The following is a 19,016-nucleotide window of genomic DNA, read 5'->3' as shown; positions in this document are numbered from 1 at the left end:
ATTCCCCTCCATGGATGCAGCCTGACCCGCTGAGTTGCGCCAGCACTCTGTGCCCCCTTTGCCCGACCTGCACACCATAGTCTCGAACCTCCCCTTCCTGCAAACCTTGCACTGTCCCCGTCCACTCCTCCCCATCCACTTATTTATTGTCAGTTGTCAAACCTCACCCCTGCCCCCCCCCCCCCCCCCCCCCACCCACCTCCTCCCCCCCCCCCCCCCCCAAGAAAAAAGTCAGTCACCCATCACCTGTGACAGCGAATCCTTCTGCTACAAAATTAAAGTGCTCAAATATAAAACAACAAATCAGGGATCAACCGTGACACCAGTGGTGCTGCACAGTTCACAGTGCTCACTGTATAAATCCCCACCCTCAAACTCTGCCCATCTTTGACATTAACCCTCTGGGGTTTGGACAGTGCAGACCCCACCCTGCCTCACCCTCCACAAATCTGGTCACTTCCCTTTTCTCCCCCACCCCCTAAAATCCCGCCCCGCGTTCTCTCCGACGGGATCAGCGAGGGAGTTCATTTAAAGCAACATTTTAAAAAAATCAACAACAAAAAAACGCTCTCACCGAAAGCATCGGGAAATAAATTAAAAGATAACAAGTTGGGGAAAGAACGACCGGAGAGAGTCGAGGCATCTTGGAAAGTTTCTTCCCGCCGGAGTTGGAATATTCCAGAAGTAACGTCGTCCCAGGAGAATATTCAGCAACGTGCGTGAGAGAGGGACCAGTGTGCAGACACACACCCATCGTTGCTTCGGGACAACCAGATGTACCCAGACCATTGGAAGAGTTGGCAGAGGCATCGTCTACAATGTGTTCAGATGTAACGTTGACCGTCCCATCCCGAGAGCTCTCCGCTGGTCTGCTCAACCCCTTCTGGACGGGACAACAGAGGAACTGGAAGGGAGGAGTGGAGAGGTAGGGAGGAGGGGAGGGAGAGAGAGAGAGAGGAGTGGTAGGGAGAAAGGGAGTGTGATGAGGGCATGGGGGGAAAGAGGGGAAGGGAGAGGAGGGAGGGATGATGAATTGGGGAGGTGGGGGAAAATGCCAAACAAACCTCCACCTCTCCTACCCAGCGGGTGAGAGACAGTCAGCGGGTACGTTGGCGGTGGGGAGAGGGAGGGGGCTGGCAATAGTCCCATCCCCTGTCCGCGCGTTGTGAGTCCAAGGCAGAGAGGTCAGGTCCAGGGTGACAGGCGCCAGCTCAGGTTGCCCTCCGCCTCTCCCACCGACACCTTCTCCAGCACCTCGCTCACGAACTCCGACGCGTGTCCCGCCACAGAGCGCCCTGCAGGACAAAGCACGCCAACTCAGGAACAGCTGGGAATAAAGAACGCCAACTCGGGGACAGCTGGGACAAAGGACGTCAGCTCAGGAACAGCTGGGCAGCCCCAACATAACCATAGAAACATAGAAAATAGGTGCAGAAGGAGGCCATTCGGCCTTTCGAGCCAGCACCGCCATTCATTGTGATCATGGCTGATCGTCCCCGATCAATAACCCGTGCCTGCCTTCTCCCTATATCCCTTGACTCCACTAGCCCCTAGAGCTCTATCTAACTCGCTCTTAAATCCATCCAGTGACTTGGCCTCCACTGCCCTCTGCGGCAGGGAATTCCATAAATTCACAACTCTCTGGGTGAAGAAGTTTTTTCTCACCTCAGTCTTAAATGACCTTCCCTTTATTCTAAGACTGTGGCCCCTGGTTCTGGACTCGCCCAACATTGGGAACATCTAGCTTGTCCAGTCCTTTTATAATTTTATATGTTTCTATAAGATTCCATCCCCTCATCCTTCTAAACTCCAGTGAATACAAGCCTAGTCTTTTCAATCTTTCCTCATATGACAGTCCCGCCATCCCAGGGATCAATCTCGACCGGGCAGCACCGTGGCACAACGGTAGAGTTGCTGCCTCAAAGCGCCATAGACCCAGAGTTCAATCCATGGACCACGGACCTCTGGTTCCCTCCCACACTCCAAAGGTATGCAGGTTTGTAGGTTTATAGGCTACTGTAAATTGTAAACACGCACGACTTTGGGATGTGGGAGGAAACTGGAGAACCCATAGGAGATGGAGGAATGACCGGGGTGGGACAAGTGTTGGAGACACAAAGAAATACAGATGCTGGCTTACACAAAAAGATAAAGTGATGGAGTAACTCAGAGTGTCGAGCAGCATCTCTGGAGGTCACGGACAGGTGACGTTTCAAATCGGGCCCCTTATTATGTTGGCTGCTTCCACGAGGTGTTGATAGATCACGCGTTGCAGGACAAGAATTAGGTCATTCGGCCCATCAAGTCTACTCCGCCATTCAACCATGGTTGATCGATCTAGCTCTCCCTCTCAAATTCATTCCCCTGCCTTCTCCCCATTACCCTTGACACCTTTATTAATCAAGAATCTGGCAATTTCGGCTTTAAAAATACCCAATGGCCACCACAGCCGTCTGTGGCAATGAATTCCACAGATTCACCACCCCCTGGCTAAAGAATTGCCTCCTCCATCTCATTTCTAAAGGTACGTCCTTTATTTCCTGAGTTCGAAGAATTCTTAATTCTTTTATTCTTAAGTCTGAAGCAGGGTCTCGACCCGAAACGTCACCCATTCCTTCTTTCCAGAGATGCTGCCTGTCCCGCTGAGTTACTCCAGAATTTTGTGTCCTGCTTTGATTCTGAGGTTGTGCCCTCTGGTCCTAGCCTCTCCCACTAGTGGAAACATCCTCCCCGCATCCACTCTATCCAGGCCTTTCACTATTCGGTAAGTTTCAATCAAGGCCCCCCCCCCTCCCCCCCCTCATCCGTCCACACTCCAGTGAGTACAGGCCCAGCGCACACAAGGAGTTGATGATGGGGGAGTGTGGACTGCGTGACGGACTGGGACAATGCGTCCACAACTCTCTGCGGTTTCCCGCGCTCTCGGGCTGCGCGGGTGCTTACCCACTGTGCTGTGCAGCAGTGCCTGCAGCTTCCCCGCCATGCTCTCCTCCTGCGTCCCGCCTCTGCGCTGCTCCACCCGCCGCATTATCTGATTCTTGATCGCAACAATAACCTGCAGCAAATTGTCTTTGGGACGGCCAAACAGGAACACACGGTCATAAGTGATGGGAGCAGAATTAGGCTATTCTGCCCATCAAGTCTATTCCACCATTCCATCACGGCTGAAATAGTTCTCCCTCCTAACCCCATTCTCCTGCCTTCTCCCCTTAACCTCTGACACCCGTACTAATCAACAGCGGGCAGCGGATGCGTTACCTTCTCCCCGCACTGCCTCCCATCATTGACTCCCCCCTCTCCCCTCCTCCCCCACTACCACCTCGCCATCCCTCCCCTCCTTCCGAACTACCCCCTCCCCTCTCCCCCATCCTCCCCACTCATCTCATCATGGTTCATGGATGAAGCAGCCTTGGGTCACTTTCCTCTCCCTTCCCTCCCCGTCCCCAACTTCTCCACCTGTTTCCCAATCTCCCCACCCCCCCCCCAATACTACCCCCCTCTCCACACATCCGCTCCCCCTACCAACCCGCTACCTCAAATCCCCCCCCCCCTCCGCATTCTTCCCCCCCCCCCCCCCCCCTCGCTCTCCCCAACCTCTTCCGTCCCAAAAAATGGGGGGTGTGGGGAGAGGGGTGTGTGGGGTGGGGGAGTGGGGGTGGGGGCTGTGGGGGGTGGGGGGGGTGTGCGGGGGGAACGGTACTCACCATGCTCAATGTTCAGCCCCCACAGTTTGATTTTGTTGGCCTCGTGCTGTGCTTTCTTCTTTAACCTGCAGGCCCTGCGGTGCGGAGACCCAAAACATTCAAAACTCTTATATTCACACCCATTTCTCCCCCTCACCACCCCCCCCCCCCCCCTCCACCTATATTCCTTCCTCCGGCTTCACATTTCACACCTCTCTTCTCATTATCTCAAACCTTTTGCTTCTTTATCCCTGGCCCTTCTCCGCCCCCTCCTCCCCTAATCACGTATCCACCCATCACTCGCCAGGCTTTGCCCCTCCCCCACCTCTCTTTTCCAGCTTTCTCCCCCCCTTACTCCTTCAGTCTGAAGAAGGCCCCGACCCGAGACATCCCCCATCCATGTTCCCCAGAGATGCTGCCTGACACGCCGAGTTACTCCAGCACTCTGTGTCTTTTCATTTTTGTAGCCCAGCGCCTGCTAGCTCCTTGTTTCCGCTGCCTTATTTACCTGGAGGCCAGTTTATTCTTCTCCTTCCTGGAGCGAGGCCGGACGTTGAGGGGCAGTTCACTCACGGGCCTCAGCTCCTCGATCACCTTGTTGAGCTTCTTCAGCTCGTCGCCGATGTAGAGCAGCTTGCGGGGGTTGGGGGTCAAGTCATCGACGTCCGTGCGACGAGATTTCTTCCCCATTCTCCGTCCTGGAGGACAAGGATAACAGAAGGTGGGAAAACCGAACGGGAGCGGATAGAGTCACAGAGTGATACAGTGTGGAAACAGGCCCTTCGGCCCAACGTTCCCATACCGGCCAACATGCCCCAGCTACACTAGCCCCACCTGCTTGTGCTTGGTCCATATCTCTCCAAACCTAGCCTATCCATGTACCCGTCAACTGTTTCTTAAACGCTGGGATAGTCTCAGACTGAACTACCTCCTCCGGCAGCTTGTTCCATACACCCACCACCCTTTGTGTGAAAAAATCACCCCTGAGATTCATAGTAAATCTTTTCACCTTCACCTTGAACCTATGGTCCTCGATTTACCTACTCTGGGCACGAGATTCTGTGCATCTACCCGATCTATTCCTATCATGATTTTGTACACCTCTATAAGATCATCCCTCATCCTCCTGCGCTCCAAGGAATAGAGACCCAGCCTACTTAACCCCTCCCTACAGGGACCCTCTAGTCCTGGCAACATCCTCGTAAATCTTCTCTGAACCCTTGCGCAGAAGAGTGCACAGGGAATGGAGGGATGGGTGGGCACTGGGGATAAGCTCACAGTGTGGCACGGTGGTGCAGTGGTAGAGTTGCTGCCTTACAGCGCCAGAGACCCGGGTTCAATCCTGACCTCAGGTGCTTTAGACTTTAGAGACACAGCTCGAACGGTTGCCCTTCTGCACAGATAAGTTGCCAAAGGGCCCCATTCCCATGTTGTATGACTCTAGGGTACACAAAATTGCTGAAGAAACTCAGCGGGTGCAGCAGCATCTATGGAGCGAAGAAAATAGGCGACGTTTCGGGCCGAAACCCTTGTATGACTCTATCTTGGTTGGCATGGACAAGTTGAGCTGATGGGCCAGTTTCTGAGCTGTATGACTCCACCAGCATGGATGAGATGGGCCGAACGGCCCGTTTCCATGCTGTACGACGCTATACCAGAAACCGTGGAAAGTCACAGACACGTTAGTCATGGGCATGTGGCCTTTACCTTGCCCGACCCCGTTCTCCTTCAGGTACACGTTACTGGGCAATGTGGAGGAGTCCCATTCGGAGGGCTGCAGGATACGTTCCTGTTTGCTGGGCGTGGAGTGGCTGTCACTGTACTCCCAGAAGTAACGGCGCTTCAGTCTCCTCCCGCCCATGTCCAAGGCAACGTCGGCACAAACCTCCAGCTCATTTCCTGGAAACAGAGAGAGATGGGCGGACAGTGAAAGAAGCGGCTTCGAGCCATGGAGTCGTCCAGCACGGGAAAAGGCCCTTCGGCCCAACACAGCAATGCTGACCAACTTAGTTTAGTTTAGAGATACAGCGCGGAAACAGGCCCTTCGGCCCACCGAGTCCGTGCTGACCAGTGATCCCTGCGCATTAACAGAATACTACACTTACAATTTACACACACACCAAGCCAATTAACCTACATACCTGTATTCTTTGGAGTGTGGGAGGAAACCTAAGATTTCGGAGAAAACCCACGCGATCACGGGGAGAACGTACAGACTCCATACAGACAGCGCCCGTAGTCGGGATCGAATCTGGGTCTCCGGCGTAGCAAGCGCTGTATGGCAGCAACTCTACCGCTGCGCCACCGTGACTGCCCTTCGAAAGGGATTCAAGCAACTGCAGAAGCTGGTTTAAGATTTTTTTTAATGAGAGTAACTCAGTGGGTCAGGCAGCGTCTCTGGAGAAAATGAGTGGGTAGTGTTTCGAGTCGGGACCCTTCCCTAATCTGAAGAAGGGTCTCGACCCAAAATGTCACCTATCCATCTTCTCCAGAGATGCTGCCTGACCTGCTGAGTTACTCCAGCATTTCGTATATCTTTTTAGTTTGAAAGTTAAAAAAAAAAATTGGTCTCTATAAATTTTCCCCTAGTGTGTGTGTGGAGTGGATGAGAAAGTGGGATGACATATAATTAGTGAGAACAATGATCGATGGTCGGTACAGACTCGGTGGGCCGAAGGGCCTGTTTCCACGCTGTATCCCTAAACATCCACAGTATTGTGTTCGGTTTTGGTCGCCCTGCTACAGGAAGGACGTCTTTAATCTGGAAAGAGTGCAGGGAAGATTTATGAAGAGGTTGCGTGGACTCGAGTGATTGAGCTACAAGGAGAGGTTGAGCAGGCAAGGACTTTATGCCTCGGAGCACAGGGGGATGAGGGGTGATCTTACAGAGGTGTATAAAATCATGAGGGGACTAGAGTAGGGCCATCAAGAACCAGAGGCACCCTGTAGGTTTAAGGTGAGAGGGGACACATTTTATAGGAACCTTTTTCCACACAGACGGTGGTGGGTATGTGAAACTAGCTGCCAGAGGGGGTAGTTGAAGAACATATAATAACATCATTTAAAAACCATAATTACAAGTACATGGATAGGAAAATTTAGAGGGATATTCGTCAGGTGGGACTAGCGTAGATGGGGCATCTTGGTTGGAATGGATAAGTTGGGCCGAATGGCCTGTTTCAATGCTGGGAGAGTGGTGAGTCTCTGGAACTCTCTGCCACAGACGGTAGTTGAGGCCAGTTCATTGGCTATATTTAAGAGGGGGTTAGATGTGGCCCTTGTGGCTAAAGGGATCAGGTGGTATGGAGAGAAGGCAGGTACAGGATACTGAGTTGGATGATCAGCCATGATCATATTGAATGGCGGTGCAGGCTCGAAGGGCCGAATGGCCTACTCCTGCACCTATTTTCTCTGTTTCTATGGATGACTCTAAAAAATCGATTTAGTTTCAGTTCAGTTTAGGGATACAAGGTGGAAACAGGCCCTTCGGCCCACCATGTCCATGCCGACCGTTGATCACCGTTTACACTAGTTATCTCCCTTTTTTCATCCACTGCACTAGCGGCAAATGTCTCTTACATGTTGCTATTGTACCTCCCGCAAGCACCACCTCTGGCAGCTCGTTCCATACACCCACCACCCTCTGAATCTTCAATATTGCATGTACACACACGCCAGGGGAAATTTACAGTGGGCCAATTCAGCTACAAACCCGAACGTCTTTGTGATGTGGGTGGAAAGCGGAGCGCCCGGAGTAAACCCACCGCAGTCACAGGGAGAACGTGCAAACTCCACACCGACAGACAGCACCCGAGGTCAGGATGGAACCCGGGCCTCTGGTGCTGTGAGGCAGGACCACTGCGCCACTGTGTGGTGGTTTCTATGTTATCCCATCAATTCTCGATGGGCCGAAGGGTCAGTTTCTGTGCAGGGGCGGTTGCAATGGCCGTTACCTGCGTCGGAGAGATAGTCACTGAAGTCGTCTTTATCTTCGTCATAGTCTTCGCCCTCCTCGTCTTCGTTCTGACTGCCGTCCTGGTCAGTGTCGGAGCCGTCCTCCAGCTCGGACCTCCCGTCGTCCGGCTGCAGGCCCAGCCCCTCCACGCTGAACAAGGAGTAGTTGTGCTCGTCGTAGTTCACCTCCCCCCCCGCATCCGGCCTGGGCTCCCCGCTCTCTCGCCAGGCGGGGGACGGGGTCCGGTACCTCCGCCCATCTCCCTCGTCCCGCCTGCAATCCTCCAGGGCTACGCTGCCCGCCTCCACCGAACCCTCGGGCTGTCTCCAGGGTCTCGGTCCCACTCGGTCACCGGCTGTCCCTTCTTCCTGACCCGGCACGGCGACAGACGGGTGGCTGGGACGGGGCGGTCGGTCACCAAGGGCGCGGTCCTCAGATGTGGGGGGGGCTTCAGGATGTACGGGACATGGCTCATTGTCCTTGGGCATGGTGGTCTTCAAGTTGGCCAGTTGCTGTTCCCTTCTCTGGAGGAATACAACACCTTCCGACTGTAAGGAGTCCATTGCGTTGGGCTTTCTGGAGGACTCCATGGTTCTACCGGCGACTTCAGGTCTACCAGAAAACGGGGAATCCTCCCGACCAGTCCGTAGGAGGCACCAGGAGTCAGGCACGGGCTGGGAGTCCACGGCATTGAGTTCGGCCAGCGTGGGCGTCTGAGAAAGCCTGGCCTCGTTCTGGTAAGGACTTGCACTCTGGTCCAAGCCCAGAAGGTCCATCTCCTTGGTGCTCCAGAGGTCGGCCTTGGCGAACCTGGTGAAGTCGTCCAGGGCCGCCACGTCCCAGCGCTCGCCGTGGCCGCTGTCGGCGGGCTCGTCGTCCACGAGGTCGCTCAGCAGGTCGATCTTCTCCCTCATGGGGGTCTGGTACAGGCTCAGGCTCAGCAGGTCATTCCTGGAGCTGGCGGTGTAGGCCAAGCGCCGCCCCTGCAAGCGGCGACAAAGGCACAGTCAGTAGAAGCAAGGAACTGCAGGCGCCACACAGAAGGCACAAAGTGCTGGAGTAACTCAGCGGGTCAGGCAGCAAATGTGGAGAACGTGGACGGGGTCGAGACCCCACTTCAGGCACGATTAGTATTTTCTGTCTTGAGTCATAATCGCACAGCACAGAAGCAGGCCCTTCAGCCCATCCTGTCCATGCCGACCAAGATGCAATAAGATGGCCAATCAGTCAGAAGAAAGGTCTTGACCTGAAACTGCCAGACCCGCAGTTACTCCAGCACTTTGTGTCTTTTTTTTGCAATGCTAGTCTCACCTGCGTACGTTTGTCCCATTTCCCTCTAAATCTTTTCGATCCATAAACACATTCTGTTCTCACTCCCTTGGAGCATAGAACTGCACAGCTCAGTGACAAACAGAACACAATCTGAAATTAAACTTATCTCTGCCCGCCTGTGATCCATTTACCTCCATTCCCAGCATAACCATGTGCCCATCTAAAAAGGCCCATAAAAGGCACCACCACCCCTGGCACCCACCACCCTTTGTGTAAAAAAACTTGCCCCGCACATCCCCTTTAATCTTTGGTTACACAAAAAAGCTGGAGAAACTCAGCGGGTGCAGCAGCATCTATGGAGCGAAGGAAATAGGCGACGTTTCGGCCCGAAACGCTGCCTATTTCCTTCGCTCCATAGATGCTGCTGCACCCGCTGAGTTTCTCCAGCTTTTTTGTGTAACCTTCGATTCTCCAGCATCTGCAGTTCCCTCTTAAACCCTTTAATCTTTGCCCCTCCCACCTTTAAGCTGAACCCTCCAGTCTTTTGATATTTCCACTTTCCCAGGGAAAAAGTTACTGACAGTCCACTCTTTATATGCCTCTCCTGATTTTATGAAGTTCTATCAGGTCAGCCCTCAACCTCTGTTGCTCCAGAGAAAAGAACCCAAGTTTGTCCAATCTCTCCCGATAACGAACAACCTCGACAAACAGACCAGACTCGTCACCATCGACGTCACCTGCAATTCACGCTGCCTTGGAAATGCAGCCAACATAATCAAAGTCTTGTCCCACCCCGGTCATTCCTTCTTCCACCCGCTCCCATCCGGCAGAAGGTACAGAAGCTCAAAAGCCTGCACCACCAGACTCAGGAACAGCTTCTTCCCCTCTGTTATCAGGCTTCTGAACGTTTTTTCCATAAGCTAGGGTACTGTCCGATTCACTTCTACCCCATTGCGGACATTGGACCTTGTCTCTTGAACTGATGCGCTACAATTCTGCACTCTGTATCTTCCCCGTTGTACTACCTGTTGTACTGGTACATAGAAACATAGAAAATAGGTGCAGGAGTAGGCCATTCGGCCCTTCGAGCCTGCACCGCCATTCAATATGATCATGGCTGATCATCCAACTCAGTATCCTGTACCTGCCTTCTCTCCATACCCCCTGATCCCTTTAGCCACAAGGGCCACATCTAACTCCCTCTTAAATATAGCAAATGAACTGGCCTCAACTACCTTCTGTGGCAGAGAATTCCAGAGATTCACCACTCTCTGTGTGAAAAATGTTTTCCTCATCTCGGTCCTAAAACATTTCCCCCTTATCCTTAAACTGTGACCCCTTGTTCTGGACTTCCCCAACATCCAGGAACAATCTTCCTGCATCTAGCCTGTCCAACCCCTTAAGATTTTTGTAAGTTTCTATACCCTCAATCTTCTAAATTCTAGCGAGTACAAGCCGAGTCTATCCAGTCTTTCTTCATATGTTAGTCCTAACATCCCAGGAATCAGTCTGGCGAACCATCTCTGTACTCCCTCTATGGCAAGAATGTCTTTCCTCAGATTTGGAGACCAAAACTGTACGCAATACTCCAGGTGTGGTCTCACCAAGACCCTGTACAACTGCAGTAGAACCTCCCTGCTCCTATACTCAAATCCTTTTGCTATGAATGCTAACATACCATTCGCTTTCTTCACTGCCTGCTGCACCTGCATGCCTACTTTCAATGACTGGTGTACCATGACACCCAGGTCTCGTTGCATCTCCCCTTTTCCTAATCGGCCACCATTCAGATAATAGTCTACTTTCCTGTTTTTGCCACCAAAGTGGATAACCTCACATTTATCCACATTATACTGCATCTGCCATGCATTTGCCCATTCACCCAACCTATCCAAGTCACCCTGCAGTCTCCTAGCATCCTCCTCACAGCTAACACTGCCCCCCAGCTTCTTGTACACACGTCCCACCTGCCTGCTTTTGGCCCATATCCCTCTGAACCTGGTCTATCCATGTACCTGTCCATGTGTGCTTTAAGTACTGTTATAGTAGCTGCCTCAACTAGCTCCTCCGGCAGCTCGTTCTATACACCCACCACCATAAAGTTACCCCTCAGATTCCAGTTAAATATTTTGTCGTCTCGCCTTGAACCTCTGTCCTCTGGTTCTCCACACCCCTCCACGTGACAACAATAAACTTCAATCTGAACCTAATGCAGGCTGAGTCCGGGAGACCCTGAAGCTGAGGATCGTACCTGTTCATACAGGAAGCAGGAGTCAGGGCTGGAGTCAGGGCTGGCTGCAGTGTGATCGGTGGAGTTACATGAGCTGGTGTTTCTGAAAGCATCGGCGAATGCAGGCTCCATCCCACGCGCATTGGGCTGCGAGAGAAATCAGACTCAGTCCGGATTACAACCACGCTGGTCCACCACCCGTTATGCCGGTCCATGGGAAGGGGGGAGTCCAGATACCAGCCCGCAAAGTTGGCCGTGGAAGTCGACTTCGGTCACAAGCTGCCAGAAAATCAGTGGTTACCTGCGCCTCCTTTTAGAAAAAACTTACGAAAATGACATTACTTCATGAGAAGAATACAAAGGGTGAATGCACAGAGTCTTTTACCTGGGCTAGGGGAATCAAGATCCACCGGACATACGTTTAAGGTGAGGGGGGTGGGGGGAGGAAAGATTTAATAGGAACCTGAGGGGCAACTTTTGCAGAGGGTGCTTGGTGTATGGAACGAGCTGCCGGAGGAGGTAGTTGAGACAAGCAGATACTATCACAATGTTTAAGAAACATCTATATAGGTACATTGATAGGATAAGTTTAGAGGGATATGGGCCAAACGCAGGCAGGTGGGACTGGTGTAGATGGGGTATCTTGGTCAGCGTGGGCAGTGTATCTCTTGCCTGATGGGAGAGGGAGTGGGCTATCTCCCACTAAATGTGCTGTCCAGCAGCGGAAAGACTATACATGATTCCAATCAAGCCGTCTACAGTGTGCAGATACAGGACAAAGGGGAATAATGTTTAGTGCAAGATAAACTCCAGTAACGTGCGTTTAAAGATAGAGTGGGGGTCTCCAACGAGGTGGATGGCAGCTCAGGACCGCTCTCTAGTTGGTGCTAGGATGGTTCAGTTGCCTGATAACAGTCGCAAAGAAACTGTCCCTGAATCTGGAGGTGTGCGTTTTCACACTTCTGTACCTCTTGCCTGATGGGAGAGGGGAGAAGAGGGAGTGGACTTTCTTGCACTAAATGTTATTCCCTTTATCCAGTATCTGTACACTGTGGACGCTTGGTTACAATCATGTATAGTTTTACGCTGACTGGATAGCTAGCACGCAACAAAAAGCTTTTCACTGTACTTTGGTATATGTGACAATAAACTAAACTAATCTGTCATTGGCAGGATGGTGGTGGAGAGTCAGGTTCCTGGGCGTATGTATCTGGGCCCAGCACCTTGATGCAATCTTTAAGAAAGCTCATCAACGTCTCCACTTCCTTTGCAGACTGAGGAGATTTCAGTTTGTCGATGAGCCCGCTGTCGAACATCTACAGGTAGAGAGCACATCGACCGGTGGTATCACGGCCTGGTTCAGCAACTCGAACGCCCAGGAACGAAGGAGACCACAGAGAGTGGTGGACACTGCCCGGTCCATCACGGGCACTGACCTCCCCACCATCGAAGGGATCTACAGGAGGCGCTGCCTCAATAAGGCAGCCAGAATCCTCAAATACCCGCACCATCCTGGCCACACTCTCATCTCGCTGCCACCATGGGGAAGAAGTTACAGCAGTTTGAAAACCCCTGACCTCCAGGATGAAGAGCAACATCGTCCCAACAACCATCAAGCTCTTGAACACAGCACAAAACTGACCTCAGCGACTATGGTCATGGTGTGGCACAGCGGGTAGAGCCGCTGTCTCCACACAGGGACACGGGCTCGAATTTGGGTGCTGTCTGTGTGGAGTTTGCATGGGTTTGCATGGGTGACCACGTGGGTTTCCGCGTGGATGAGATAGTGGGATAGCATTGAACGGGTGATCGATGGCCGGCATAGTTGCTGTGGGCCGAAGGGCCTGTTTTCTCACTGTATCTCTAAACTAAGTTAGACTCAGGCTCTGGAGACCCGGGAATATCTTCGTAAACCGTCTCGTCACTATTTCTCTGCTCCTTGTACTCACAGCACAGGGGGCTTCGCAGTTACCTTTGCAGCGCTGGTGACTCATCTTTCCCGAGATAAGCACAGCTGGATTAAGAGCGTCGCATGTAATGCAACACAAAGCATGCACCATGCATGGAACCTCTCCCTGAGCCTCGGCCTCTCGTTCAGCTTCCATCAAATTTCAAATTCAAATTTCAAATTCAAATTTCAAATTTCTTTTGTCACATCAGACATTCATCTCATGATCAAATGTTGCACGTTGAGAAATACAGTGTGGGAACAGGCCCTTCGGCCCACTATGTCCGTGCTGACCAACAATCAACTGTACACAAGTTCTATCTTACACACTAGGGACAATAGGAATTTCTTTAGTCAGAGGGTGGTGAATCTGTGGACGGCTGTGGAGGCTTAAGGGCCTGTCCCACGAGCATGCGGCAAGCGCGACCTAACGTGGTCGCTTGAGCCTCGCGGGGCCGGTCCCACTTCGATCGCCGGAGCCGTATGGAGTTGTGTGGAGCTGGTCCCGACATCGCGCGGGGCTCCAGAAAACTGACTGTGTTCAAAAATTCTGCGCGGCAACGGCCTGCCGGCCCGCAGCCGCATTGAGCCCGTACGCAGCGCCTCGATGGGCGTACGCAGCGTCTTGATGCCGTACATCACGCGTGAACTTCCCGCGGACTTCGCTCAAACTTCACGTCACTCACTCTCGACCTCCGCGCGGCCTCCGCTTCTGGTTTGGTCGCGCTTGCCGTTTAGTCATTGGGTATTTTTAAAGCGGAGATTGATAGGTTCTTGATCAGATTGGGAAAGATAGATCAAGAATGTTTGAATGATAGAGTAGACTCGGTGGGCCGAATGGCCTCATTCTGCTCTGAGAACTTATGAACATGAACGTGACAATAATAAACTAAACCAAACTAAGTGTGAATGACCAGAGGACATTGTATGTGGGACGGCTACACACACACACACACACGCCAAGCACCTGTGCTCACTTTAACTGGGCGGGGTGATGTTGGGGACAGGGACTGGGTAGGGATGGTACAGGGAAGGGGTTCCTACCTGTGGCATGACCGAGTCTGAGAGTGGGCACCGCCAACAGGGGCAAAACGACCAGCTACCCACGTCCCTCTCCCCGGCAACGGGAAGTCAACAACAGGGGTCTTGCGGCAAGAACGGTAAACGTCTAAATCTCAGGCCAGACCCATCCAGGAGCCGCCGATGTCTTCATCCCTGTGGGAAGAGGGCGAGGGGAGAGAAGGTTAGAAGTGGCTCTGACTTAATCAAAATACATTCACAACCCTGGTCTCCAAAAGTTCATAGTTATAGGAGCAGAATTAGGCCATTCGGCCCATCAAGTCTACTCCGCCATTCAATCATGTCTGATCATTCTTTCTCTCAACCCCATTCTTCTGCCTTCTCCCCATAACCCCCGACACCCTTACTGATCAAGAAATCATCAATCTCTACCTTAAAAATACCCAATGACTTGGCCTCCACCGATTGTCTGTGGCAATGAATTCCACAGCTTCACCACACTCTGACTGAAGAAATTCCTCCTCATCTCCATTCTAAAGTTACGTCCTTTTATTCCAAGGCTGTGGCCTCTGGTCCTAGACTCTCCCACAAGTGGAAGCATCCTTTCCACATCCACTCTATCCAAGCCTTTCACTATTCGGTAAGCTTTAATAAGGTCCCCCCTCATCCTTCTAAACTCCAGCGAGTACAGGCCCAGCGCCATCAAATGCTCATCATATGTGAACCCAATCATTCCTGGGATCATTCTCGTAAACCTCCTCTGGACCCCCTCCAAGGCCAGCACATCCGTCCTCAGATATGGGGTCAAAGAACTGCTCACAATACTCCAAATGCGGGGGGTATCCACTCAGCGCAGAGGGAGAAGAGGAGGGAAGAGACTGCAGACCTAAGACTTTTGCCTCCATCACAGTGAGGAGATGCTGGGTGGACTCACTGTGGTGGATGTTAATATGTGTTTATTGTTGTTTTTATTGTATTATATGTATGACTGCTGCAATTTCGTTCAGACTTCTGTCTGAATGACAATAAAGGCTATCTAATCTATCTAACCAGTGCCTTATAAAGCCTCAGACGTTACATTCCATTTTCATATTCTAGTCCTCTTGAAATGAACACTAACATTGCATTGTGCAGAAAAGAACTGCAGATGCTGATTTATGCCAAAGGGGCACAGTGCTGGAGTAATCAGGGGGTCAGGCAGTATCTCTGGAGAACATGGATAGGTGACGTTTCGGGTCGGGACCCTTCTGACTCCGGACAGCATTGGAGCAGACCCACAATGTCCGTGCCGACCATGATGACAAGTTAAATTAATCTCATCTGACTGCACACGATCCATATCCCTCCATTCCCTGCATATCCATGTGCCTATCTAAAAGCTTCCTAAACTTCACTGTCATATCTGCCTCCACCCCCATCCATGGCAGTGTGTTCCAGGCAGCCAGCGCGCTTGGTATAAAAACTCTCCCCCCCTCACCTAAAACCTATACCCTCTAGTATTAGACATTTCCACCCAGGGGAAAAAGGTTCTGACTGTCTACCCTACCTGTTTCTCGCATAATTTAATAAACTTCTATCAGGTCTCCCCTCAGCTTCTAACCCTCCAGAGAAAACAATCCAAGTTTGTCCAACCACTCCTTGTAAGTAATACCTATAAGGAGATGGTAAGGTCATGTGATAGTAGCATTAGGCCATTCAGCCCATCAAGTCTACTCCACCAATCAAACACGGCTGATCTAACTCCCCCTCCTAACCTCATTCTCTTGCCTTCTCCCCATAACCTCTGACACCTGTATTAATCAAGAATCCCTGTCTTAAAAAGTAAGTACGTTTATTGGCCAAGTATTCACATACAAGGAATTTGCCTTGGTGCTCCGACCACAAGTAACAACATGACATACAGTGACAGTTACGGATGACTCAGAAAACACTGAACATTAATAATAATAAAACATTAATGGTAAAACATCATTGATCAAGCATGTGAACCAACATAATACCAGATCTAAGGGAGGCTACAGATTTTTGGATGTTGAGTAGAGCAACTACTCGTGGATAAAAAACTGTTTTTTATGTCTGGCTGTGGCAGCTTTGACAATCCACAGCCTTCTGTGGCAAAGAATTCCACAGATTCACCACCCTCTGACTAAAGAAATTCCTCCTCATCTCCTTCCTAAAAGAACGTCCTTTCATTCTGAGGCTATGACCTCAAGTCCTAGACTCTCCCACTAGTGGAAACATCCTCTCCACGTCCACTCTATCCAAGCCTTTCACTATTCTGTATGTTTCAATGAGGTCACCCCTCATTCTTCTAAACTCCAGCGAGTACAGGCCCAGTGCCGTCAAACACCATCATAGGTTAACATACTCATTCCGGGGATCATTTGTGTAATGATAGCAGAAAGCCCCTTTGAAGCCCCGTCCCACTGGGAGGACAGTGTATATAGTGGCCCCTGGCTGAGAGAGAGGGGTAGCTTCATACCAGGTTACCTGGGCTTGCGGGCTTGAGTTACAGGGAGAGGTTGGATAGGCTGGGCCCTCTTTCTGTGGAGTGTAGGAGGCTGAGGGAGTGACCTTATTGAGGTGTACAAGATCACGAGGGGCTCACCGCCTTTTTCCGCAGGGTAGAGGATCCTAAAACTAGAGGGCGCAGGCTTAAAGTGAGAGGGGAGAGGTTTAAGAGGAACATCAGGGGCAACATTTTCACTCTGAGGGGAGTCCGTATCTGGAACCAGCTGCCAGAGGAAACTATAGAAGCAGGTACAATTACAATGTTTAAAAGACATTGGGACAGATAAATGGATAGGAAGGGTTTAGAGGAATATGGGCAAAATATAGGGGAAAGGGACTATCCCAGTACACCAACTTGGTCGGCATGGACAAGGTGGGCCAAAGGGCCTGTTTCCGTGCTGTACAGTTCTGTGACTTTGTACTTTTCAGACTGTATTTTTATTTAAAGCAGGTAAGAACAGAGACGTTAGTGTAAATCAACATTCCTGCCTTATTGCTGTGTCGGACAGTCACATTATTTGTGATGTTTCCACATCAGAGTCACGGCAAGTGGTCTAATTGTCAAACAGTTCCAGTCGTTAGGTTTCAGAGTGAGTCTCAAGGTTCAGGAAATCCCCAACCAGCACAAGAGTTTGCAGCAGATGTTGTGCCAAAATGGTTCCACTGAATCCACAAGCTCGTTACTGTTTCACTTCATTCTTTGATAGCAGGAGCATCCCATCCACTCCCGATCTGTGCATTTGACCCGGCAACGCATGGGATAAAGAAATCACGTTTTCAATGGGCGCGGCAAAATATAGAATAGAATAGAATACTTTATTGTCACATGTGACAAGTCACAGTGAAATTCTTTGCTTGCACACCTTACCAAGGTATGCAAATAGTCGCCCATAAAGGCACTTACAAAGTTACAGATTCCCCCCACCCGCGTCATTTCCCCCTTTGTCACTGATCTCTCAAAGTGATTTAGTGTTTGTGGCCCAGGTCCATAATCGCCTGAAAGTGGCAACACAGGTAGATGGAGCGGTAAAGAAGGCGGACAGTTTTCTTGTCTTCATCGGTCGGGGCATTGAGTATAAGAGTCAGCAAGTCAGGATGCAAATTTATAGAACTTTGGTTAGGCTGTCTTTGGAATACTGCGTGCAGTTCTGATCGCCCCATTACAAGTTTAGTTTAGTGTTTTGTTTATTGTCACGTGTACCAAGGTACAGTGAAAAAACTTTAGTTGCGTTCTGTCCAGTCAGCGGAAAGACTGTACATGATTACAATCAAGCCGTCTACAGTGTACAGATACAGGATAAAGGGAATAATGTTTAGTGCCAGATAAAGTCCAGTAAAGTGCATTTAAAAATAGCTTGTAGGTCTCCAATGAGGTAGATAGTAGCTCAGGACCGCTCTCTAGTTGGTGATGGGATGGTTCAGTTGCCTGATAACAGACTGTCCCTGAATCTCTAGGTGTGCGTTTTAACACTTCTGTACCTCTTGCCTGATGTGAGAGGGGAGAAGAGGGAGTGGACTTTCTTGCGCTAAACATTATTCCCTTTATCCAGTATGTGTACACTGTGGACGCTTGGTTATAATCATGTATAGTTTTACACTGACAGGATAGCTAGCACGCAACAAAAAGCTTTTCACTGTACTTTGGTATATGTGACAATAAACTAAACTGAGCTGTCATTGGCAGGATGGTGGTGGAGAGTCAGGTTCCTGGGCGTGTGTATCTGGGCCCAGCACCTTGATGCAATCTTAAAGAAAGCTCATCAACGTCTCCACTTCCTTTGCAGACTGAGGAGATTTCAGTTTGTCGATGAGCCCGCTGTCGAACATCTACAGGTAGAGAGCACAGCGACCAGTGGCATCACGGCCTGGTTCAGCAACTCGAACGCCCAGGAACGAAGGAGACCACAGAGAGTGGTGGACACTGCCCGGTCCATCACGGGCACTGACCTCCCCACCATCCAAGGGATCTACTGGAGGCGCTGCCTCAATAAGGCAGCCAGAATCCTCAAATACCCGCAGCATCCTGGCCACGCTCTCATCTCGCTGCTACCATGGGGAAGAAGTTACAGCAGCTTGAAAATTTGTGGCCTCCAGGATGAAGAGCAACATCGTCCCAACAACCATCAGGCTATTGAACACAGCACAACTGACCCCAGCGACTATGGTCATGGAACATCACAGCGGGTAGAGCCACTGCCTCACAGCGCCAGGGACACGGGATCAAACCCATATTTGGGTGCTGTCTGTGTGGAGTATTCACGTTCTCCTTGTGACCATGAGGGTTTCCTCCCACATCCTAAAGACATTCCTTCTTATTCCTTCTCAAAGACAGATTCCTTCTTAAACCCAAAGACATGTGTGTTTGTAGGTTAATTGGCTTCTGTAAATTGCCGCTAG

At 51.0% G+C, this 19,016-nt stretch overlaps 1 protein-coding gene across 2 annotated transcripts in view; it reads right to left on the bottom strand.

The window, feature by feature from the left end:
* Window positions 1–237: 237 nt before the first annotated feature.
* Window positions 238–19,016, bottom strand: part of LOC129704170 (CREB3 regulatory factor-like) — a 34,124-nt gene continuing 15,345 nt past the window's right edge. Inside the window, exons 2-9 of one of the 2 annotated variants that reach the window (XM_055647097.1) lie at window positions 14,133–14,303; window positions 11,162–11,287; window positions 7,637–8,621; window positions 5,391–5,582; window positions 4,192–4,381; window positions 3,705–3,778; window positions 2,944–3,069; window positions 238–1,295 (exon numbers count right to left, since the gene is read on the bottom strand). In XM_055647097.1, the coding sequence (XP_055503072.1) occupies window positions 1,186–1,295; window positions 2,944–3,069; window positions 3,705–3,778; window positions 4,192–4,381; window positions 5,391–5,582; window positions 7,637–8,621; window positions 11,162–11,287; window positions 14,133–14,141 (1,812 nt within the window). In that variant the 5' untranslated portion in view covers window positions 14,142–14,303 and the 3' untranslated portion in view covers window positions 238–1,185. The remainder of the gene's footprint in view (window positions 1,296–2,943; window positions 3,070–3,704; window positions 3,779–4,191; window positions 4,382–5,390; window positions 5,583–7,636; window positions 8,622–11,161; window positions 11,288–14,132; window positions 14,304–19,016) is intronic. The other variant, XM_055647098.1, reaches the window with a different exon arrangement.

This window comes from Leucoraja erinacea, chromosome 15, assembly GCF_028641065.1.
Source record: "Leucoraja erinacea ecotype New England chromosome 15, Leri_hhj_1, whole genome shotgun sequence".
NCBI classification, from domain to species: domain Eukaryota; kingdom Metazoa; phylum Chordata; class Chondrichthyes; order Rajiformes; family Rajidae; genus Leucoraja; species Leucoraja erinaceus.
Note: the sequence above shows the minus strand (reverse complement) of the source record. Positions and strands in the feature narration are given on the sequence as shown.